This window comes from Melitaea cinxia, chromosome 6, assembly GCF_905220565.1.
Source record: "Melitaea cinxia chromosome 6, ilMelCinx1.1, whole genome shotgun sequence".
In the NCBI taxonomy this organism is placed as follows: domain Eukaryota; kingdom Metazoa; phylum Arthropoda; class Insecta; order Lepidoptera; family Nymphalidae; genus Melitaea; species Melitaea cinxia.
This window is the reverse complement of record NC_059399.1, coordinates 12,633,802-12,659,234: the sequence shown is the minus strand read 5'-3', so window position 1 is coordinate 12,659,234 and position 25,433 is coordinate 12,633,802. Positions and strand designations below refer to the sequence as shown.

The 25,433-nt window shown below is 37.7% G+C and overlaps 1 protein-coding gene, 1 long non-coding RNA gene and 1 other non-coding gene across 3 annotated transcripts; all 3 read left to right on the top strand.

The window, feature by feature from the left end:
• The first annotated feature begins 1,757 nt into the window (after positions 1–1,757).
• On the top strand, positions 1,758–25,433 carry LOC123654379 (rho GTPase-activating protein 39). The gene is made up of 23 exons (XM_045590290.1): positions 1,758–1,886; positions 2,068–2,158; positions 4,930–5,022; positions 5,094–5,222; positions 6,887–7,029; positions 7,426–7,549; positions 8,919–9,075; positions 10,174–10,283; positions 10,598–10,696; positions 11,305–11,429; positions 12,086–12,238; positions 13,747–13,889; positions 14,336–14,452; positions 16,167–16,322; positions 16,565–16,848; positions 19,339–19,545; positions 19,951–20,156; positions 21,827–22,019; positions 22,111–22,242; positions 22,823–22,939; positions 23,224–23,347; positions 23,874–24,028; positions 25,123–25,433. The coding sequence occupies exons 1-23, from the start codon at positions 1,873–1,875 to the stop codon at positions 25,345–25,347; spliced, it is 3,297 nt and encodes a 1,098-aa protein (XP_045446246.1). The 5' UTR covers positions 1,758–1,872; the 3' UTR covers positions 25,348–25,433.
• On the top strand, positions 14,648–14,751 carry LOC123654836. The gene has a single exon (XR_006743277.1). It is a non-coding gene; the product is annotated as a U6 spliceosomal RNA (small nuclear RNA).
• Positions 17,641–18,323, top strand: LOC123654381. Its single transcript, XR_006743233.1, has 2 exons — positions 17,641–17,842; positions 17,935–18,323. It is a non-coding gene; the product is annotated as an uncharacterized LOC123654381 (long non-coding RNA).

Genomic DNA, 25,433 nt, shown 5'->3' with positions numbered 1-25,433 from the left:
CTGTCCCATAATGATGAAGTTGTTTCCTTTTCTCTGCGTGGCGAAGTGTCTACGAAAATTACATTTCGTTTTAGGATAATTACCACTAATAATATAAATGCGAATGTGTTTGTTTGTTACGCTTTCACCCGAAACCTATTTAATTTATCATCATGAAACTTTGTACATATATTCTTGGAGGTATATAGGATACTTTTTATTAAAAAAAATAATATATATTTTATGAAAGATAAAAAAATCTCTGTACTTATTTAATGGCTTCAGTTTGAGCGAAGCCGCGGGTAAAAGCTAGTACGTAAATAAATAAACTAAAAGAGGAAAAAATAATGTAGTGTAAATAAAGTTCAGTAGATTAAATTTATGATGTTCTAGTTTAGATAATTGACGAGAAAAAAAAAATAGTTACTTAAAAAAGACCGACTTCAATTACATTGACAAGTAATACAACTTAGGTAGATGAAAAAATAATCAAGTAAATACGCGTTATCAAAGATTACTCAAAAAGTTGTTATCAGATCTTAATGAAATCTAAATGTGACCACATGATAAATGTTATCATCATTTTCATTACAGCCTATACAGTCCACTGCTGGACATAGGCCTCCACAAGTTTACGCCAAAAATAACGTGAACTCATGTGTTTTGCCCATAGTCACCACGCTGGGCAGGCGGGTTGGTGACCGCAGTACTGGCTTTGTCGCACCGAAGACGCTGCTGCCCGTCTTCGGCCTGTGTATTTCAAAGCCAGCAGTTGGATGGTTATCCCGCCATCGGTCGGCTTCTTAAGTTCCAAGGTGGTTGTGGAACCTTGTTATCCCTTAGTCGCCTCTTACGACGCCCACGGGAAGAGAGGGGGTGGCTAAATTCTTTAGTGCCGTAGCCACACAGCACTAAATATATATACATAATGTCATGTCAGCTTATATAATAGTAGATAAATGTCAGCTTTCGATTAAATTATAAATCATCAAAATCGGTACACCCAGTAAAAGGCTATGCGGTATAATACAACATAGGTCGACAAAAAAAAATCAAGTAAAAACGCATTATTAGATATAGCTCGAAAAGTGGTTGTTAGATCTCAAATAAATTTAAGTGGAGTAAAATGACAAACACCACCTTTCGATTAAAATTTTTTTTGTCGAAATCGGTCCACCTAAATAAAGACAAAAAAAAAAATATATAAAATAAAAAATACAGTCGCATTGAGAACCTCCTCCTTTTTTGGAAGTCAGAAAAACGAGTAAGTTTTAGACTACACGACTGAAGCGTTACGAAACATAAGTCTCTCTCTTTTTACTTTCACTAACTTATGTGTCCCTCTCAACTTCCGTTCGCCTCACCTGATGTCACTTTTCGTAACACTCTCATCACGTATTTCCCAGTTTACTCCCCAAGACAAGCTTGTGTAGAGAAGTTTTACTTCAAAATATCGAGTGTCGATATTTGAATTTCAATATCGAACTATCGATATATTATTAATAAATATCGATATTTCTAAATAATAATATCGATATTTCGATATATCGATATTTTATCAACAGTCCTAATCTGATTATTTTTTAAAAAAATACTTTGCTAGAATAGGAACATCGTAAATTCTTTTTTGAATAGGTACTAGCATGGTACTAGGTAGTAGGTAACTATCTACAGTAGTAGATAAGAGATACAGCTGATATATGTTCCTAGAAGTGACACAGCTGTAAACTGACATAAGCGCTTGATTGGTTTCTGCACTGATATATTTTTGCATCTGTGGGATGAAGTAAACACTCAACATGGATGGTTTCTAACTTCTTTCGTTCGGATTTTAGAATAAATTGTAAAAAATGCTTTAGCATTATTTAGGAGGAACCAAATAAAATACATAAAATGTCGTCAGAAAGGTAAAGCGTTAAATGTGCTCTTTTTTAAGTTGACGCTGATATAAAATTGTTTTCGAAATTTAGTTGAAAGTTGCAAAATCAATAAAGTACGCGGAAATCGCTAATGTCACGCCCTGAATTAGTTTGTTAGTGTACGGTTGATTGCTGTGATAAATTAAAACAAAGTGATGTTTTATTCTAGGGTCGAATGGGTGGAGATTATAGAACCGAAGACAAAGGAGCATATGTATGCTAACCTAACAACTGGCGAGTGTGTATGGGATCCTCCTGAGGTATAAGTTAATAATACGTTTTCCGAAATTACAACGACCCTTTCACAAGTGCTATATTATTTAACTAACATTTACTTGTGTATATTACTTTATAAATTCCGGAAAAAATGTTTTCTTATTAGTCTTTTGTCTTATAGTAATATGACAAATGTTCTTCGTTCTATGTCTATGCTGACGCTATTGAGAAGGGCTTTAGAATCAATGTAGTTTTAAATGTGAATAGGAGAAAAAAAATCTAAAATTTTTCTAAAAGTAAAGTTATTACTGGAAAGAGTATGTTAACAACGTTATATTTATATGGATAAAAAACCATTTATAAAATTATACATCAAACTTACTAGATGACACCCGTGTAATTTTGGTACTCTGCAGTCACCACCATATTGATTGTAGAAAAATGTCGCTCTGCCCTTTATTATAAATATTTTAATTTTTTAAAATAACAACAATATCTCAATTTTATGTAAATACCTTTAAAATTATATACAACACTTACATGTAAATATAAAAATTATAAGGAAAAATTAATTTTTATAAAAGTTAAAACTAAATGCGCAAGTGTATTGCAGATTTTGCTATTTTTGATTAATTTGTTGTGTATTTGATTCATTTATTGTGTATAATGTGTTAAAATACATTAATTAAGTATTAAATCTTGTAGTCGACATTTGATGTAAAAACATTTTTTTTTAAATATTAAATCATTAATTAAATTATATTAATTGATTTTAGTCTTATATTGGAGACATGAACCTAAGTAGGTTTTGATTTTTCTTATTACTTATTAACCATGTCAATGGTATATCTAATGACAATGTAATATTAGTGCACTCATCAAGAAATGTATTGTCTCTATCCCATATACAACGTGAAATAATATTCGTATAGTTGATGCTAATTATAAGCCATTATAAGAAACATTGAATTTATCTAAATTGAATTCTCTTGAAATTGGCTATCAACATTGGTGTCTTGGCAAAAAAATATAGGCAATAGAATGGCAGTTTTCTAATTTTGAATATTGTTTCAATTATCAATTTATTAAATCTGAAATACCTCAGAACATACACTAAGCCAAATAAGGGCAACTAATCTGATTACTGTTGGTTTTCTTGTTGATAGCTGCCTAAAATGTTTTAACAACAGTATTATATGAATAATAGACATCTTTCTGAATTAAGGCCGTAATTCTTATTACTTTTTTGTACTTATTTTTATTATTCAATATTAAAAAAAATATTATTCATTTTAGTTATTTTAGTGACAAGTAATTTATTATTATTATTTAAACCTCTTATAATCAAAATCATCATCATCAGTCTTTTATAATGTCAAAGATATTAAAATAATGAAAGCAATAATAGTATATTGAATACCTTGATATCTTAAAAAAAATGGTGGTTGTATAATTATTGATAAAATTGGAAAATTGTGTCTACTTCAACTATGCTACTCTGCTTATGCATAATATACATAGTGTTCGACTCCTAACTACGTTCCTTCAATTGCAGAGTTCTGTAGGTGTAATACATCACGTTCCGTGTGAAAAAAAATTTGTTAGCCCTTTTAAAATTTGACTTTGTTTAAATAGCCAAGATACTTTGATAGGATACCTTTTGTGAGCACATAAACAAGTCTTTTTAAGGTAAATTATTTCTAACTGATGAATACAACTAAAGAACTGCATATTGAATAATAGAATATTATTTATTTAAATTATAGCCGTGCTTACGCGCTCACTGGATGATTATGCAGAAGTACCTAGCAAGAGTGACTAGCTTGTATATTAAGATGAGCTTAAATTTATAAATAAAGCTAGGAACTATCTCTCTCAATTCAAGATCAATATTTAATTTTGCATAGCCTATTTTTATTTTCTGGATAGTGTAGACTTTTAATGGGAAAAGAATGAAATTAATTTAAAATCAATGTACAGCATACTATCATAAATGATAATAAATTAAATAGTATATAAACACTAAAATTAAATTTTGATATTGTTGTATATTATTAGATTTGTTTTTTTATGATGTAATTACAGTAGATAGAATATACTTTATTGCACACCACTCGGAAAAAAAAAACCTTACATAAAACAGTTATTTACACATAGAGATAGTAATGTACAAAGGCGGTCTTATCGCTTAGTAGCGATCTCTTCCAGACAACCTTTAGATATAGGATAATATACAGTATTATGATTATGAAGTTATATTTATTTATATTACTAGCGACCCGCACCGACTTCGCACGGGTGCAATGCTGATACTAAATATACTACAGAATGTCTTTATTTATAGTGTGAAGCTAGCTTATAGCATGGTTATTAACATAATAACAACATTCAAATATGCGTCATTAGATTACACGTTGTTACAGAATGCGTTGAAGAAATAAAGGTTCACTGCTTGTTCCCCGTAGGTGATAGCGTGATAATTTGTAGCCTATATGTTGACCTGAGTTCTTAATAATATTCGTGCCAAATTTGAAGTAAATCCATGCAGTACTTTTTGAGTTTATTCTGGACATACATACAGACAAACAGACAAAAATTCTAAAAACCATATTTTTGGCTTCGGTATCGATTTTAGATCACACCCCAAATATTCTTTTAAAAAAATATTTAATGTACAGTTTTGACTTTCCTATCATTTTATTATATGTATAGATTTGTTGTTAAATTAATTGCAATTGCAAATTTTACTGTATGTTTTTATGTATATAATTTATGGAAGAATTTACAATGGTATACAGTTCAGTTTTTTTTCCAGGGTGTAAAGGTGAAACGTACAGATTCATCACAATGGTGGGAATTATTCGACATAAATACTCATAGATTTTATTACTATAATGCTTCAACACAGGTAGGTTTGTTACGTTATTGGCATACTTTGTAAATTAAAACTCGATATGATAAAATATTTTTCTCTTTCAGAGTACTGTGTGGCACAGACCTACAGATTGTGATATTATCCCCCTAGCAAAGTTACAAACTTTAAAGCAAAACACTGACCCTCAAAAAAGACGAGAGACAGCAACGCAAACAAGTCAAGCTGTGCCGCAGGTAGTTTCAAATGCATATTTTTCAAGAACCATATTCGGTTGGTTAATTTTGGTCAATAGTTTAATTATATTATATTTTTTTATGTATATGTGTGGTAGTATTATTAGCATATTTATCACATTCTGTGAATGGTATCAATCAGAATAATAGCGTAGATACACAGCTTCGCTTCAGTCTGTAATATCCCACTACTGGGCATAGGCCTCTTTCCCCATGCAGGAGAAGGATCAGAGCTTAATCTACCACGCTGCTCCAATGTTGGCGGATATATTCCCTACTACGAGTAACGATCGCTATCAGGTGTACATGATAACAACCGAGACCGACGGCTTAACGTGCTCTCCGAGACGCGGTGGGGAGACCCACAAGGACTGCACAAACACCCAGGCCACGGCAAACACCTGTATGGCCAATACGAATGTTTGTCGTGTCTGGGGATCGAACCTGCAACCGCCAGCGCAATAGGTACAATCCATGGCTGTGACCATTGCGCCAACGCGGCGGGATACACAGCTTATCACTCTGTTAATAGTCTGTATGTGCATAGTTTAGAATCAAGACAAAAAATATTCTAAAGGTCTGTTGCACTTATTATTACTATACGAAATCTCCCTACTTATAGTGAATCTGCAAAAACTGAAAACGGATGTCTGGTCGGTTGTGAAGTACCTATTCTTATTTTATTCTAAAACAGTGTCTGTCTAACAAAGTTTATCCCCGGCCGTATACGGGAGTTCATTGTGCTTATCGAGGACGGAAGCTTAACCCGACCTCTGCCATTGTCTTTTATTATCGAACTGAGTAAAAAAAATGTCGTTTCTAATTTTTCATTGCATTCGATTATTTCATAAAGATCGATTCGGTATATAGTAAAAAAAAAACAAGTGTGCTTTAGACCACACGACAGAAGTAAAACTTACGAAACGTAACTCTCTTTCTTTCTATCTTCACTAACTTATATCTCCTTCTCAAATTTCGTTCGCCTCGCCCGATCACATTTTTTGTTATGCTCTCGTCACGCTTTCATGAGCTTGCTCTCCAAGTCAAGCGTACGTAAACAAGTTTTACTTTAATAATGAACGATTTATTTTATTTTTAACCGACTTCAAAAAAGGAGGAGGTTACTCAATTCGACCGTATATATAATTATATCTATCTAATATATGAAATTCTCGTGTCGCGGTGTTTGTAGTTAAACTCCTCCGAAACGGCTTGACCGATTCTCATGAAATTTTGTGTACATTTTGGGTAGGTCTGAGAATCGAACAACATCTGTTTTTCATCCCCCTAAATGTTAAGGGTAGTCCACCCCTAATTTTTTTTAATCTTTAGATAAGTTATTTATTTTTATATTTTATTATGATATGGCGTTGAAAAATACATACAACCCTAAATTTTCACCCTTTTACCACTAACCCCTATTTTTAAATAGTGTTTAGCGGCAAGACAACGTTTATTATTCTATTACTAAAACAGTTACGAACGTATGGTTTTTTGATATAACGCTACTTTTATGAGTCATAGGTTGATGCTTGATTTTTCAATAAGTAAACACAAAGATATTTTTATCGATTCTGATAATTAGCTCTTTTAAAAAACTTAATGGTAAAGTTTTTAATTATGTAATCGTTGTGTTTTTAATGAAATATAACGTTGAATTTTAGATGGCCGCTACTCTAGAACCGATTAGTAGCAATGGCAACAACACCGTGGCGAGTGTCAGCAAACTGTCTCCGAGCAATACCAAGAATGTCACTATCACACAAACCAGCCCCGTGCGTACTAGGAGAACTCACTATCATCACAGGTAATAAACAAAAAGCTGTTTTGACAGTGTTCATCTGAATTCTTTTGAAATCGAAACAGAATATAACAATTTACAAACGTGGCTACTGCTATATACATTTATTTTCGCCTATATAGGGAAGAAAACATTCCTAGTGTAATAGCGTGCAATGCTATAAAGCTCTATTAACATCGACAGTGGCGTGAGAATTCCCGCTCGAGTGTAAAAGCCCAAGCTGACAAGATTGTTCAGTTCATAAATGAGAAAAATTAAGATGAATTCGACATGTTGCGTGACTGTCAGCGGACAGTAAAATATAAATTTCAATCAAAATTATTATATGGAACGCAATTAGCAAGTTAAGAGTTAAAAATATGTCCAATATTATATTATTGAGTTTACAACTTTTGTGTTTAGGAATAGTGGGGAGAGTAGGCGTGGACGGCTAAGTGAAGACGGCACCACTGCCATGTGTCGCCACACAGATTCTGGTCGTTCTTCGGATAGCAGCATTAGCAGTGCGCAGCAGCGGCGTAAGCAGGTATGAAACAACCATAAATATCCATATTTTTTTTAAAGGTTGGTTTATATTTTAACCAGAACTTACATTAAATAGGATTGAATTAAAATCATATGTTTATAGTATGTCTTAAAACAGATAATTCTTAATAATGACTCTTAAGACTTTCTTGAGGTAGGGCAATGTAGGATATATCCTGCTCAAATCTAGAGCAGCCTGTCTGGGAAAGTACACTCAACACTGTTCTCAAACAGTGTTATGTTCCTGTGGTGAGTAAGGTGATCAGCTTCTGGTGTTGCAGGCGTCTATAAGCTATGGTAATCGCTTACCATCAGATGAGCCGTACTCTTGTACTTAACCATACTCTTGTACTCTTTTGTCTCTTTTTTTATACCTAGTATAGTTCGCGTCATGTAAAAAGAACGCTGGCCTTGAAGCTGCGCAGAAGCGATTTATCGGTCTATTTGGTGGTATGGGGTAGCGGGACGCGAGTGTTTATCACGTGTCGCATGCTTGCCGGTGTGCTATTGGTTGAACAGTTGTGTCCAACCAATAGCACACCGGCAACACGTGATATGTCGACACAAAATACTATCGCGCACAAAAGTTTTAAATTACGAAATAGTTTTACATAGAAAAGTGAGAAAAATTATTTATAACATATAATTCGCGTCATGTAAAAAGAACGCTGGTTGTCAAAATGCGTAAAGGCGATTTATAGTGTTGCCAACTCTTGAAAAAACTTTTTCGTACTGTCCATTTTTTGGAACAGTCTTATTTGGTAAACAAACCACTGTCAATCGTAATTCACGTTTTTTCCGCATTTATCACTCACTTTCACAACACATTGGCATACGGACACTTGTAAAACTCCATTTACTATTTATTTTACTAAAAAGCAAATATCAATTTATCATTTTAAACACATAAAAACTATTAAGATACTAATATCGAGAGTTCAGATAATTAATATTTTTGAATAGGACATTTCAATAACTAAAAAATTTGTTATTGCTTTTGTTTGAAAAAAAATTGTAATTTTGTAAAGTGATAATTATTATACTTATTTAGTCCGAATTATTCACACTGGTATTTCTAGTATTTTTTAATGTACCTACCAATAAATATTATACGAAGCAGCGAGTGAAAGCCTAATTAAAAAATAAAACAGTAGTACTTTTGTGCGCGAGTATACCCATGCGCAAACGCATCCCCTCCAGTTTCTTTCAGCGTTCTTTTTACATGACGCGAACTATAGTATAAAAAATATTGCTTTTTTTTATGAATATGATTATGTGTTTTCAGATAATATGCAGTTTAAAAATGACGTACAAAGACGTCATGCGTGTCATATAATTTAATGTAATTTATAATGACGAAATGCTTTCAGGAGCTGAGCAGTGGCGCGTGTAGTGCGAGCGCGTGTACGCCGCAACTGCGCAAGCGCACGAGCGCGCAAACCGCTCACCCCGCTCACCCCGCTCACCCCGTCCACCCCACTCACCCTGCGCCACCCCACGATGGCGACAAATGGTCTCCGCACTCCGGTAATTATCGACTCTTATTTATACCTTCGCTTAACTTGATTCAGATTGCAATATCCTGGCGTGCCAACCGTCGGGGCGTCACGGAAGCATGCGAAAGCGATGCCGTGGCGCCCCGCTATGATGATGAGGACACCGCTGGGCTTTAGTGGGTATTCTGGGTTTTTCACTCCGGGTTAGGAGTTCCACACTCTCGCCGGCCTCGACGGCCAGGTGCGTAAAAGCATTTCCCAGCGAAAAAAAGACTGCAATATCTTACTGCTGGACAAAGGCCTCCTTCTCGATTTAGAAAAAGGTTAGGAGCTTTACCCACCATGCTGCCCCACTGCGGGTGTACCTACCCTATACATGAAATAAAAATAAAAATTTCCTTATTTAAGTAGAATTCGAAAGCAACGTGAATGGTTAATATTGTTATATATATACAACTGTATAGAGGTAATGCATGTCGATATTAAGAGATACAGTCAATATAAATATCTCATTACTAGAAAGTTATTCTCGTGTCATAAAGAAGAATTAATATTGTTTTCTAATGTTTACGCGAATTTTACTCATTTAATGAAACAACTTTTTTCGGATTTTATCGCGGTTTATTATTAACTTTTGATTCCCGACGTTTCGGATACTTTACAGCAACCATGGTCACGGGAGGACTGAGGTGTCAGACGTCCCAACGTTACAAAGTTATTCGAAACTACCCGACATACATCAATATCTTATATAGTCCTATCTACGCAGAATGTGCTAATTGAGTCTTTAATCTGTGGTGAATTATGCTTGGTTTTTGATTTAATTATATTAATAATGGGGTCCCAAGCAGGTGGTAATTGCCAGCCATCTTCTCTATTGAAATTTGGATGTTTTTTAATTTCAATAGCCTCACGGATCATCCTTGGTTGGAATCGGTGTTCTTTTGCGAGGATCTGTGGTTTATCGAATCTAATATAAGGGCTAGCTGTGTCTAGACTGTGTTCACAGATTGCGGACTTAGTATAGCGACGATGTTTTAAGTCAGCTATATGTTCTAAATGTATATGTTCTATAATGCTTAATCATTATGTATTTGTAATTAATTGTCAATGTTCGCATTAATTACAGGTCTTAATCGAAGCGGCAGTTTCGTGTCGCCTCGGAAGGATGCCTCAGATGATTCCATGCACGAAAAGTATTTTAAATCCGTCGAAAGCACACCTTTAATGAGACGTAAGGTATATAATCTAGAGTGCAGGGTTGTGTTGTATATTTTATTACTAATTGTAATTTATTTATTTGGTTTTTAGTTTATGAAATTGTGGTTGAGTCCTTGTTTTTATATTTTTACAAATTTTTTCTATATCATTATATTCATCATGTTTCTTTTTATAAATCACGAATTTGTTAATGTGCCATGTTAATATCAATATATTTTGTCTTTTAAATACTTTGATACATGACTATGTAAATCTTTTTAATAAACTCTGTGTATATAACTCCTTGAGTTTAGAAATATATATATTTATTATTATTAAACACTTCATTTTAGTTAAAACAGCAATCAACCGGGGGTTCGTCATGCGATTCAGCGTCACCACAGAGTCCGAGCAGTCCATTGCAGAAACCACAACCCACACCATTCTTACAGGTAGTTTAATGTTAAAGATAATTGACAAGACCAGGGTAGGTTAACACTCACAGAATATCACTGCATTTCTTATCTTATCTAATGTAAAGGAAAATAATGCCATCATTAACTTTAAATGTGGAAGTCTCAGTCCTTAGGTCCGTCCAAATCCATTTCATTATATTAGCAATGATTTTTTTTTTATTGAGGTAGTGTACAGCAGGGGAATATTCTGTTCAAAAGTTGAAGCAGCTCGTCTAGGAAAGTACCTTAACATTATAAAAAGTCACAGCTATGAAATACTGTTCTCAAGCATTGTTGTATTCCTCTGGTGAGTAAGGTGGCCAGAGCTGTTGGAGAGGGTCGGGGGTAGGGTCGGCAACGCGCTTGCGATGCTTCTGGTGCTGCAAGGGGTCTACAGTAACCACTTATTATCAAGTGGGCTGTAAATTTGATTACCGACCTCGTTGTATACAAAAAAAAACATAAAGTATGTCATTGAACTTTGTGTGCCCCCCATATGGAGCCCCATACTCTCGTAGAGATACGTTTAGTTCCCTCAATTTGTGATCCATTATAGCCACTTAGCTAAGTAGGCAGTGGCCAGCTGTAACGTGGTGCGCCCGCAGGCGAGCGCGGCGCGGCCGTCGCTGGTGTCGTCCATCTCGCTGGCGGCGGACGGCGCGCGCGCGCTGCACTCGCTCGAGCGCCCGCAGCCGCTGTCGCGACACGGCCGCGAGCGCTTCTCCGACAGGTTATTTGTATATATAACAGGAAATACTTATATTAAACTATGTTGAAAATATAATTTCAACTTGGGAAAATAAATAATTACTGTACACAGTAATTATTCTACAATATTTTCTGTTTGGCCATGGCAATATGTTCTGGTTGACTGGGAGAGAATGCCACTAGGTATTAAGTCCGCCTTTTGTTACAGTTGTTTATATTGTTGGACAATAAAGTCTTTAAATAAATAATAAATAAATAAATAAATTATTATATATATTTTTTTAAACCAGCTGCCCAGACAGACTTCATTCTGTCAAAAGTTAATAGTAAATTTTTTTTGCATAAAAACCTTCCGTGGGCCTCAAGGAACATACGAAAAAATAAATTAGCCGAATTGGTCGAGCCAGTCTCGGGTTTATGCGCTTAGCAACATTCGTTTTTATTTATATAGATAAATTTAATTGGTTGTTGTAGACTATTTAATGTTCTTTTCTTCCTTAATATAAGATAAATTTGATAAGATTATTAACTGAGAGCATTATAAAATAAGTTATTTTTATTACAAATATAAATAATACCATTTAAAAAAAAATCTCTTCACAAAGAGACCACCTCTAAATATCCCATTGGTTGAATTCATAAGTGGATTATATTTAAATTTAATAATATCATTATCAGACACCTAGACAAAGAACGTCTCGCGGAACTCGAACGTATGGAGCGGTACCCGGAGAAACAAGCCGTGTACAGTGTGGACAAACCCTTCCGTCAAACCAGCCTCGACCTTCGGCACAACGCATCTAGCTGGCATCCGCCTCGGGAGTTCACGAGGTACATAATCAATGTATATAAAATTCAAAAATTGAAAATTTGAGAATGTCTTACGCTTAATTTATAGGCCTGTTATGACACACACTCCTTACACTCAATGGTACTAGCATTATCCCGTGTCAGGTGTCTGGAAACATAAAATACACAAGCACGAACGCCCAAAAATTCCCAAACATCTGTATGTTGTGCTAATGCCTCTTCAATGATATTGTTTATTATCTTATTGAAGGGATATCATCCAGTAGGAATTATCTCGCACATAGTCAGAAGCAGCGTCACTGGGTACGTAAAAGCAAAATATTAAGCTCTCAAGTAGTGTTGTGTAAGGAACACAAGTTAGCAGAGCTCCTGAGTGGATGCACTTTGTTGAAAGCGGGGATATGGTCGACAACGCATTTGTGATGCACCTAATGTTGCATACGTCTAGTACTATAGGCTACGGTAACTGCTTACCTTAGCAGAACTGGAACTAGGGGACTGAACCGTAATTCGGTAGAAAGCGTCTGGGCGTCCTCTCGAAGGTGAGACAGTACTTCACTCCGGAACAGCTTCTAAATTTATATCAAGCGCAAGTTCGATCATGCATGGAGTACTGCTCTCATCTTTGGGATGGCTTAGCCAAGTACCAGCTGGAGCTTCTCGAGTCGATTGAGAGACGAGCCAGGAGGCTCATCGGTGACGATGCACTGGTCGCTGCAAAGCTGCAAAGCTTGCATCATCGACGGAGGGTGGCCGGCCTATCGGTTTTTTATCGGATACACTTCGGAGAGTGTGCGCAGGAACTCCATAACCTGATTCCCCCTTCACCCTTCCATCATCGTACAACCAGACGCTCTGCGTTACGCCACCCTTATATGGTTGACATTCCCCTTATACGCACTAAGCGATTCGCTAGTACATTCTTGATCCGTACAGCCAAAGAATGGAACTCTCTACCAGCGTCTGTGTTTCCAGAAAATTATAACCTGGGGATCTTTAAGTCGCGAGTGAATAGGTTACTTCTAGGTAAGCATGCTCCATCTTAGACCGCATTTTCGCATTTTCACCGCATTTTTGTGAAATAGTAGTCAAACGCAAGCCTATCATTGTATAAAAAAATAAAAATAAAAAAAAAATAAAGAAAAAAAAAGATTCCTTATTATTAGTTTAACATTATAAGTTAAATGAATGACTGTGAAATTCTGTGTTCGATGTTCGTGTAAAAGTGCATAAGTGACTTAAAATGTTAAAACCGTAGAACGCGATGGTTTAGAATTTTAGAAGATGGATTACTTGCATTTCTGCAAGCGCGAAAGGATGGAAACTATTTCTAGTATCCTTTCGCGCTTACTGATAATTGTTACGCATAACTTACACGCAACATCTATCACGCCACGTACCCCGTGACACGCCACGTGCGCCGTGACACGCCACGTGCGCCGTGACACGCCACGTGCGCCGTGACACGCCACGTGCGCCGTGACACGCCACGTGCGCCGTGTCACGCCCCGTGCCCCTTGCGCCCGCAGGCGGCAGCAGGCGGAGCCGGAGCGCTACTCGTCGAGCAAGGCGTCCGTGTCGTCGGGCGGCAGCGGCAAGCACCGCGCGCCGCACGAGCCGCACAACTTCACGCGCCTCGCCTCCGCCATCGAGCAGGACAACGTCGCCGCCGGTGACTAGCGTCATTGCATTCTATAAAACAAGCTCGCTACCCGCTGTCTGTAAAACTACGCAACGGGTATTGATGCGGCGATTCATTAGTACATAGACTGATTCTAGAGGAAGGTTTATATCTATAATACATGCATAATATAGTAGAGGAACACTGATAGTTTTTGCAACCGTGCGAAGCCGGGGCAGGTCGCTAGTTCAATATAACAGGGTCTTGCAATTTGCGCCGCGGTTTTACTTGTATAAGTCGATAATGAATAAGAATCACAATACTAAATTTTATATTATTACGTTTAGCCTGTACAATCCACCCATCCTAATAAATTTTCACAAAAATAAATTTAAAAGTTTTTTTACGGTTTTATTAGTTTCGATGTTTCATTATGGTAACCATCATCAAATTTTGAATTTAAAGTGATTATGAATTATAAAAAATTTTCTCTGCAGTTAATTATAAACTGAAATGCGTCAATTTGGAACCCGCTCTAACGGAGCCCAATGTACAGAAGCACAATCAACGCCTAGAAAGAACTTCAACGCCACGGGACCGAACAAAATCACGTCGTAAGTATATTTAATGATTGTTATATTTTCTTTCAATTAGTAATTTATATGCCAACTAAGGAGTGATTCTTCTTAAATCAAACCCTAGAAGCCTGAAAATATTATGCAGTGATCTTTAATATAATGTAAAATATTTGTAATTGTATCTAAAGTTATACTATTTTATTATTTCAAGTAAACCGACTCAAAAACTACTTGCTTGGGCAGTACATAACTACTAAAATTTGTATGGTACAGATAATATCAGCATGTTCCTGAGAAAAGATGACACGCAAAATCGTGATGCGTTGCACATTTTTGAATACACCCGCTAACCCGCAGTGGAGCGGTGTGGTGGATTAAGTTCTGATCCTACTCTTACATGGAGAAAGAGGCCTATGCCTAGTAGTAGGATGGTACAGGCTAAAATGATCAATCAACTAAACCGACTCTTAAGTCTTACTAGAGGCTTTAAGATTACTAATTTTATTGTTCTAACAACTGCTCTGATGTAGTGGTGCGAGTAGTCGCCTAAAATCACCAACTGTTTGCGGGTTCGATTCCCGCTCGGGATGGGTATTTGTATTTGTACAAATATTTCTTTCCTGCTTGGATGTCTTTGTGCGTCCCCCTCATCGTGCCTCAGAGAACACGATAGTGGTCAGTCCCGGTTGTTAACACATACACCTGTTATCATCGTTACTTACAGTAGGGAATATATCTGCCAACCCGCAGTGGAGCAGCATGGTGGATTAAGCTAAAATCCTTCTCCTACATGGAGAAAAAGGCCTATGCCCAACAGTGGGATGTTATAATAAATAAATAAATAAATATTTTATAACATACACACACCGAAGACGCTGCTGCCCGTCTTCGGCTTGTGTATTTCAAAGCCAGCCGTTAGATGGTTATTCCGCCATCGGTCGGCTTTATAAGTTCCAAGGTGGTAGTGGAACTATGCTATCCCGTAGTCGCCTTTTACGACACCTACGGGAAGAGAGGGGGTGGCTATATTCTTTATTGCTGTAGCCACACAGCAGCGTCTTCGGTGCGACAAAGCCAGCCCTGCGGTCACCAACCCGCCTGCCCAGCGTGGTGACTATGGGCAAAACACATGAGTTTGCGCCATTTTTGGCACGAACTTGTGGAGGCCTATGTCCAGCAGTGGACTGCAATAGGCTGAAATGATGATGATGATGATGAACATACACACACGGTCGTCTGTTCCTATAATAAGCAACTGAATGATTGTGTTACTGGCAACAGCCGACGGTTATAACTATTATTTTTTTTGATAAATATACATAGAAATAATATATATATCTATAATATAAAAATGAGTCGCTGAATGTGTTGCTAAGCGCAAAACTCGAGAACGGTTGGACCGATTTCGCTAATTCTTTTTTTAAAATATTCCTTGAAGTACGAGGATGGTTCTTACGGAGAGAAAAATTCTAAAAAAAAAAATTAATAAAATTAAAGAATCGACTGTTAGGCGATACGAAGTTCGCCGGGTCAGCTAGTATAAATATAAATATTACACCCAAACTCAGGCGGGAACCGAACCCGCAACCCGCGGAACAGAAAGCAGGGCCACTACAACTTCGCCAACGGGCTAGTCATCAACGGGCAGTCATGTTATACAAGCTGAATGCAATTTTATGTTCATTTTACTTTTTGAAATTGTAGTAATTTTTAAACTTTAATCGCAATTTGTATTACTTAATTGTACCAGGGCATAAGCGGCCTGTAGAAGAAGATCCGCAAGTGGACGGCGAGGACGAAGACGACGAAGGAGGTGGCTCACCTCTTTATTGCAACTGGGACCTGCGTGGCATGCAACACTTATTGCCTCTGCAGGACTATATTATACAACAAGCTAAACTGTCTAGTAAGCCTTAATTTTTTTGGATGTAGTAATTTGTATAATTTTCGATTATAAAAGTTTTGTGTCCAGTTTGTTTATTTATACGAGTTCGGTGTACAATGTACATATCACTACATAGTATAAAACAAATTTGCTTCCCGCTGTTCATTTACCCCGTCTGTATGCTAAGATCTAGATTTATGTAACTATTTTTGCTTAGTATAATAGTATTATAGTATTTTATATGTAATTGTACTAATTTACAGGTCGAGGACGCTACGCAGCCGGGTCGGAGTCGGACGGCGAGTCGGGCACGTCGCGGTCCCGGTCCGGGTCGGAGTCCCGGTCGCTGTCCGGTCACGAGCCGGACAACGAGTCGTCGGACGGCGGCGCGCGGACGCCGGACGACGACGACGGCTCCGGCGTGTACCTGCCGCACACGTACGCGCACCGCCCGCAGGACGTCGAGTACATGAACCACGGCGTCTCGTACTACAACACGTTCGTCGGGTTCGAGCGCGACCGGCAGCCCTCGCCCGGGATACATAGGGTGAGATGTGCGACTATTTATTATAGTAAGTAGTAAAATATGAATAGTATTGTTTTCAAGTAATGTTGGATTACTGTAGCAATGTAGCCCGAGCTCATGTTGCTTCAACACACTTGTGATAACAGTGACCGTTAACCGTGATGATAATGGTTAAATTAATGGATGTCGCATATATTTATGTAAATAGAGTTATTTAAACAATTTTTTAATATCATATCAAAAATCGACAGTTCCAGCGGGGATCGAACCTGCATCTCCGACTTACCGTGTCGGTGCTTTAGCCAATTAAGCTATGGAACGATGTACTCGCTAGATAGAAATTTTTGATATGATGATTTTATATTCGGTCTCAGCGACCTTACGCCACGGCCACGGCGTTGATATGATATTAATTTTTTTTTTAAATTTCCTAATGTGTGGGTAACACAAAAATAAATCGTTAGAGTGATTTAATTAAGACTGTATCGAGCAAAAATGGCTCGAAAGGCTGTCCGGGTTAAGTAGATAGCAAGTAAAATATTCTTATAATAGGCATCAAATATACCTTGTTGGCATGAAAATGAAAGCCTTTACAATTACACCGAACCCAATTTTTAAAATAATGTGTAGGTATAGTGATATACATATCTAAAGTAGGACAAAAATCGAAAAAAGCATGTCCGCGTTTAGTAAATATTCAACGTCTAACAGTCAAAAAAATATTTTAAGTTCGATTCAATCAATTTAGCAAAGTTTACACTACAGTTTGACCGCATTACATTTTGGATGTTTGCTTACATTTATTTATTGCGATTTTTTTAAAAAGTGGCTGTTTTTCCCCATACATTATTACTATGGGCGCGCGCATTCGCAACTAATTCACGACGCGCGCTTCTAAAAATTCAGTCGCTCAGCAGAGCTCAAGGAGTGGTCACGTCAGTTTGCCGAGCGACGCTTCCTAAATATTCATCGCGATCTAGCTTGTGCGTATACAGCGGCACAAAGCCAAAGGGATGTATGTATACTTTTTAAAATTTTGATTTACTAGATCATATTTATTGATGTTCGAAAGAATTTAATATTACATAGTTTTTTTTTTTGTTTTAGTGAAAATGGGGAAGCGAAAAGACAAATATTTTACGAAAAAAGTGTAAAACTTTTTTTATTTTGATTGTTTGCTTCCAGAATTCATTGACTCTAGGTTAGATAGACAAATGGAAATTAAAGAACCAGACTATATTCTTAATGCAATAAAGGAAAGAGAAATAATAAAAAAACGAAAAGCAACTAAAGAACAAGAACAAATAAGAAGTAAAGAATCACAAATAACATACCGAAAAATATAATATATAAAAATGATATTGATATTAAATAAATACTTGATTTTAAATCTTGTTTCATTATTTAATATTTCTACATATATAACCTTCGTTTGAAAAAGTTATCAAATACTAATTTCTGTTTTAATAACAAAAAAATATTTATTATTAAACTGATAAAAAGTTATTTTATTTTAATCTCTATAAATAATATTATTCACTATTGTATAAAGAATTATTTAATAGAAGATAAGATATATATATAATAATAGAAGAATATATATTTTATTTATTTTTTTAATATATTTTTCATGGGTCAAAAGTACCCAAATTTGAGATTTTTCGAACGTTTAAAAATCCATATCTCTAAAAATATTAACTTTATCGTAAATAGTCAGGAACTTTTTAATTTGTCTTTCAATAAAGAATATTAAAAAAAATCCGATTGAATCCGTTCAGTAGTTTTGTCGTGATTGAGTAACTAACATCCAAACCACTCCACAACACTCCAAACACAATTCCACATTTATAATATTAGTAAGATAAGATTTTTTATTTGAATATATTACGGGCTGTACAAGATTGTGACAATATTTAATACACACAGTTTTCACTTCAAAAATAAACTATAATTGTGTACCTATATCTACTTACAGGAAAGCAAAATATACTTGTAGTTTTCGTATGAAAGAGGTCCTAACAAACATCCATCATTACAACATTTACGTTTTGTAATACACATACAAGCAAAATACTAAAATTCTAAATTTACTAATAAATGTGATTGCGAAAGTGATTTTACATGAGTTACTTCGTTTTACCGCGCTACCGACTGATGGCCGGCTAAAAGGCATGGCTGTGTGAGTGCGTTACGCACACAAGCTGTAAAATACCTAATTTGCACCAGCGTCTTGCGCTCGACGCCCTCTTAATACACATATTGTAGATAAGTTAAAGGGACTTTGGGATTTTTTTCATTTAAATTAATAACTAGCTAATATAGCATTAATGGGAAACTCTAACTCTAAGATAAACTCTCGACTAAGATTTTAGGTATTTTAAGATATCTCTTAACGTAAACCAAATTTAATTACAATGTAAATACAACAAAATAAATGACCTTGATTACTCGTGGTAATAAAATCATAAAGTTGGTATGGTAGTGTTTAATCTTTTATATTTTTTTCTTCAGACGTCGTCTTTGGGTGGAGGAGGCAACAGTGCGGGCGCGGGCGAGGCGAGCGGCGCGCGCGCGGACGGCGCGCTGTACAGCCCAGTGCGTGCGCATGCGCACTCGCACCCGCACCCGCACGCGCACGCGCACCCGCCGCCCGAGCAGGACATCGAGATCTTCGCCAAGGACAACCTCAACTTCAATAAGGGAATATTCAGGAGGAAGGTTGGTCTCGTCTCTTTGCCTGATTCACGTTCCTTATATGGTATGATATGATTCAGCCTGTAACATCCAACTGCTGGACAAAGGCCTCTTTCTTCATGTAGGAGAAGGATAGAAGCCACGTTGTTAGCCACCATGCTGCTATATACACATATTCCCTACAATGAGTAACATTCTTTGCCAAAAATTTTGTTTTAAGCTGGGAAATGGTTTTATGCATACATGAATTGATGATGTTTGTTACTATTCCTGACAAAAACTACAAAACTCGATTAGTACTTGCGGCCCTAGAGCTCCTAAATAAGATATTTGAGCTCATAAGTAATGGGAAAGCGGATGTGTTGTAATTTACTCAGTAGCATAGAGCACGACAGTTTAGTAAGTAATGTTATTCGTGAACTCTCGCAGGCGTCGGTCCGCGACATGCTGTCGTGGACGTCGTCGTCGATTAGCGCGCCGATGGTGGGCGCGGAGTGGGACAAGGCGCACAAGAAGGCCGCCATCGACCTGTTCCGCCTCGTGCAGATCTACATGGGCGACCGCAAGGCGCGGCCCGGCATGACGCTCAACTCCGTCGCGCAGGACATCCTGCACGCCACCTTCAGCAACGAGAAGTTAGTGTTTATGTAGTTCTCTTCTTGGCGTCCAAGCTATGTGTGCGTCCTTCTATGAATACACAGCTTTTATTTGTGTGACGCTACTGTAGTTGTCGTCTTTCTAGCAACACATATTTTAAATTTGGAAAAGCAAGAAATTACCCTTAGTATTGCATTTTTTTAAAAAGACGTACTTAACTTCTTATTATATGCATGTAGATTATGTTTTGATGTGATATGCATAACACCATGCGCCAAGAACATTCTACAGCTGTTAGTTATTAAGTTGGTACCGGTTTATGTGAAGATTTATAAAATAGCAATGTTTTCAGTTCTTTTAACACGTGGTTCAATAAGTCCCGAGACTAAGTACTAAAAAAGGTCTTTTTTATAAAATTAATTTTTATTCATCAACATAGTCTCCTCCAAGAGCGATACAGTCCCTCCAACGCTTTTCTAACTTTTCTATCCCATGTGTGTAGAACGATTTGTCTTTGGCTTCAAAATAAGCCTCCGTTGCTGCGATAACTTCACTATTTGAGTCAAATTTCTTACCCTGAAGCATTTTTTTGAGGTCTGCAAACAGCCAGTAATCGCTGGGGGCCAAGTCTGGCGAATAAGGGGGATGAGGAAGCAATTCGAAGCCCAATTCGTTAATTTTGGCCATCGTTCTCACGGACTTGTGACAAGGCGCGTTGTCCTGGTGAAACACCACTTTCTTTTTGTTCATGTGAGGCCGTTTATCCGCAATTTCGTACTTCAATCGCTCCAATAAGCACATGTAATAGTCACTATTTATATTTTGCCCCTTTTCAAGGTAGTCGATGAAAAGTATTCCATGCGCATCCCAAAATATAGACGCCATAACCTTACCGGCCGATTTCTGAGTCTTTGGACGCTTCGGGCGGCTTTCACCAGCCGCTCTCCACTCCGCTGCCTGCCGATTGGATTCCGGAGCGAAATGGTATATCCAGGTTTCATCTATTGTTACATACCGACGTAAAAAATCCTTTTTATTATGATTCATCAGCGCCAAACATCGCTCTGAATCATTGATACGTTGTTCCTTTTGATTAGTTGTAAGCAAACGCGGCACCCACTTAGAAAAAAGCTTTTTCATGGCCAAATTTTTATGTAAAATAGTGAAAACACTACCAGCTGAAATCTTCACTATCTCGGCTATCTCTCGCACTTTTACCTTCCGATCTTCCAATACGATTTTGAGGACTTGGTTAATATTTTGTTGAGTCACTGCTTCATTTGGACGACCCGAGCGTTCCCCATCATTGGTGTCCATGCGACCGCGTTTGAAGTCGGCATACCACCGACAAATGTTTGTTTTAGAGGGAGCTGATCCTGCATAACATTTTATAAGCCATTGCTGTGCTTCAACGGTATTTTTTCCCATTAAAAAACAATGTTTTAACAACACGCGAAACTCGTTTTTTTCCATTGTATCGAAATTACAACCGTAGCGTCACTTAAATGTTTCAAAATCAATAATTTTATTGTTCCATTTTTAAAAATGACACATATTCTTGTATTGATAGCCAGTACTTTTTAAAAATCAAAAGAGTTTTTAATATATGCGCCATTTCCAGGTTAGTCTCGGGACTTATTGAACGATCTAGTAAGAATGTCTTACTAATTTTTACTAAAATGTTCTATATAATAATATATTTAAACAGACTCCGAGATGAACTCTACGTTCAGCTATGCAGACAGACAACGGAAAACCCTCTCCGAGATTCGCTCCTCCGCGGCTGGGAGCTGCTCGCGGTCTGCCTCGCCTTCGTGCCGCCTTCTCCTGCCTTCCAGCCCGCTCTTACTAATTACGTTAATAGACATCGAGATCCGGCATTTGCCGACTGTTTTCCAGAGGTAAAGTACCATATATATTTTTTTATATTATTTAATTATACTCTATAATCCTAATACGAAGTTCGTGTATACACAATACCCTATTTTATAGGTTGGTAAATGGCCGATCCACGTTCAAGTATCACACTATGCGAGCGTAGCATGTAAAAGACTTGAAAGAATTGGATTCGGAGGAAAGAGGCCGCCGCGGAAACCAAGCACTGAAGATATTGATCAAGCTAGAGTAAGTTGCATTCTGTTTTTGACAGTAATCATAATAAATGAATATTAATAGCTTGTTATAATGTAATAGAACAAGATAACGAGCTGGCGCTGTGCATGTATTGTAGTAAACTACCAGATAGATTTTGATTAAGTTTCATAAGTTCTATTTCGTAGAAACTTGTTCCTCATTAGTCCGGTCAATTTAGACATTCGAAGCTACATAAGTTTACAAGCTGGTAATTGGTGAAATCGCTCAAAATGTAATTACAAAATACATAAAATTTGAAAGTTCCCCTTCTTTCCTCTGTATGGAATTTTTATTATTCAAGGTCAAAGGTAAAAGAAATGAGTTTCTAGCGATTTTCAGCAAAACCACCTCGGTACATATACCAAAATAACATTTTTTAGCTGATGTTATAAAGAGTAACTTAGGCTCATTTTATTTTAGTTTTTTTTCTTAATAATTGCGAACTGAAAATAAATATTTTGTTAAATTCCACGCGACGAAGTTACGGGCACATCTACTTTTTAATATAATACGCATTGCTGATGAAGTGACGAACGTCAGCAAGTTCAATTAACGGTATCGTAACTTTCAGATCCAGATCTTCCGGCAGTCGATGTTCGGCAACACGCTGGCGGAGGTGATGGCGCTGCAGCGTGAGCGGTTCCCGGCGCGCGCACTGCCATGGGTGCAGACGGCGCTGTCGCAGCAGGTGTTTTTTTTTACAACTAGGTCCAATCAAACGTAGGGGGCTCAGCTGATGGTAAGTGATTACCGTAGCCAAGACGCAGCACCAGAAGCATCGCAATCATCTCCCCCCCAGTCCCCCCCAGGAGCTCTGGACACCTTACTCACCTCAGTAACACAACATTGCTTGAAAGCAGTATAATTTAGATGTAAGACGTCTGTAAGGTCGAGTTACTTCTCTAGTTGGCCTGCTCTAGACTTTGAGCAGGATATTTCCTGCTGTGCCTTACCTCAGTTATGGTTCATCAGGTGCTGGCGCTAAGCGGCCGCGAGACCGAGGGCATCTTTCGCGTTCCCGCTGATGTCGACGAGGTCAACGCGCTCAAGGCCAAGATCGATAACTGGGAACTGCCCGACGCGACCATGCTCACCGGTACGGAACCATTTGCCTTGTAGTTTTTTAGTTTAAATATTTTCGGTTTCATTTTTTGTTTATATTATTGTGCATTTTAGTGTATGTACTAGCCGTGCCCGTGACTTCGTCCGCGTGGAATTTAACAAAAAATTATTGTTCAGTTTGCAGAGCTATAAAATAAATAAATTTCTAAAATAAAAGTATCCTAAGTTTCTCCTTTTTACATCAGCTATCTGCTAATGTAAGCCCCGTCAAAATCGGTTCAGCCGTTTCAGAGATTGGCCGGAACAAACAGACAGACAGACAGCATTCATTTGGTCAAGGTGCATAGGCATACTGATGTGGGCTATAAGTTTTAGATTTATTATTACTTACCTTTAGTTTTTGTATTTGAATAGTTTATTATTATATTATATTTATCTCGATTGCCTTTATTACGACGTTCACGGCACAATAACGCCGGCTCCGCACTGTAGCCGGCGCGCCGCGTGCGCTGCGAGTGGCGCGTAGTGAGAGATGCGTAGTGAGAGATGCTCGGTTGCAGACGCGCACGCGCCGGCCAGCCTGCTCAAGCTGTGGTACCGCGAGCTGTACGAGCCGCTGATCCCGGACGCGCTGTACGGCGCCTGCGTGGCGGCCGGCGGCGACTTCGGCGCCTGCTCGCGCGCGCTGCAGCGCCTGCCGCCGCTCAACCGGCTGGTAGCTAGCCTTTGTATTGCGGCTCGCGTCCCTTTCGTGTCTCATGTCTAGCCTACCCTTCCTTGGTGAATGGATTATCCGATCCTGAGAGTAGCGCGTTCAAACAAACAAACTTCAGTTTTATAATATTGTGAACTTTTAACCGAGTTAGGGCACAGCAGGAAATTTCCTGCTCAAAACATGGAGCAGATCCACTGGGGTAGTACCTCTACCTAAATAATACTGTTTTTAAGCAGTTTTGTGTTCCTGTTGGCTAGTAAGGTGACCGGAGCTCCTGGGGTGAATAGGGGATAGGGTCGGTAAAGCACTTAAGACGCTTCTGGTGTAGCAGTCGTCTATAAGCTACGGTAATCACTTACCATCAGGTGAGCCGTACGCTTGTTTGTCGACCCAGTAATGTAAAAAAAAAAATAGTATAGATACTAATAGGTCGTAGGTAGGGTAAAAAAAAAGGTCGGGTAAAAGGCCTTTTCGTATTTTCTAGTAAAAAGTTGCCATATATGTACTTTTTTTTTGCTGTATTTTTTGTAACTGGCAGGTTTTGATACCACGAAAAGGTCTTGGATTTTTAATGAAAAGTCACAAAATTTCTATAGCAACTTAACCCTGTCACAACCTACAAGATAGTGACCGAGTTAAGTTATCAAACAAAATGGTAGAAATATATTATAATGAATGTAAATAAATTTGGTAACATCTTACCTTGAATTTCTGTATAAAATACGAAGAACTTTTTGCCGACCTAATATAAAGAAGCAAACAAGCGTACGGCTAACCTGATGTTAAGCAGTTACCAAAGCATATGGAGTCTTAGTCATATGGAGACTTATTACTTCCTTGGTCATATTTTTACACCCAGAACTATTAAATGCTTAATTTGGTTTGTATGATTCAACCTATATAAGCTTTATTTCAATAAACATTTTTAACAAGTGATATCAATTATAAAATTGCGCATGCAAAGGTTGAATTACAAATTAAAACAAAAAATGATTTCAGACTGAACATCCTATATGGATTATTAGTTAAATCTGTCCCATATAAGCAGATGCAGTATTGAACGCGATATGAAACGAAGCTAATGTATCGTACAGGTGCTGACCTACCTGATAAGCTTCCTGCAACAGTTCGCGGCCCCGGAGGTGGTGAGCCAGACCAAGATGGACTCATCGAATCTGGCGATGGTGTTCGCGCCCAATTGCTTGCGCTGCACGTCGCCCGACCCACGCGTTATTCTGGAAAACGCGCATAAAGAGATGACCTTCCTCAAGACTCTCATCACCAACCTGGACACGTCGCACGTGCGCGACCTGCTGTGACCGAATGATCCAACCAATCTCAACCTCTGCAACAACAACGTCGTCGGCGCCACCTAGCGACTGTTGCGTGTAAACCTTTACGAAAT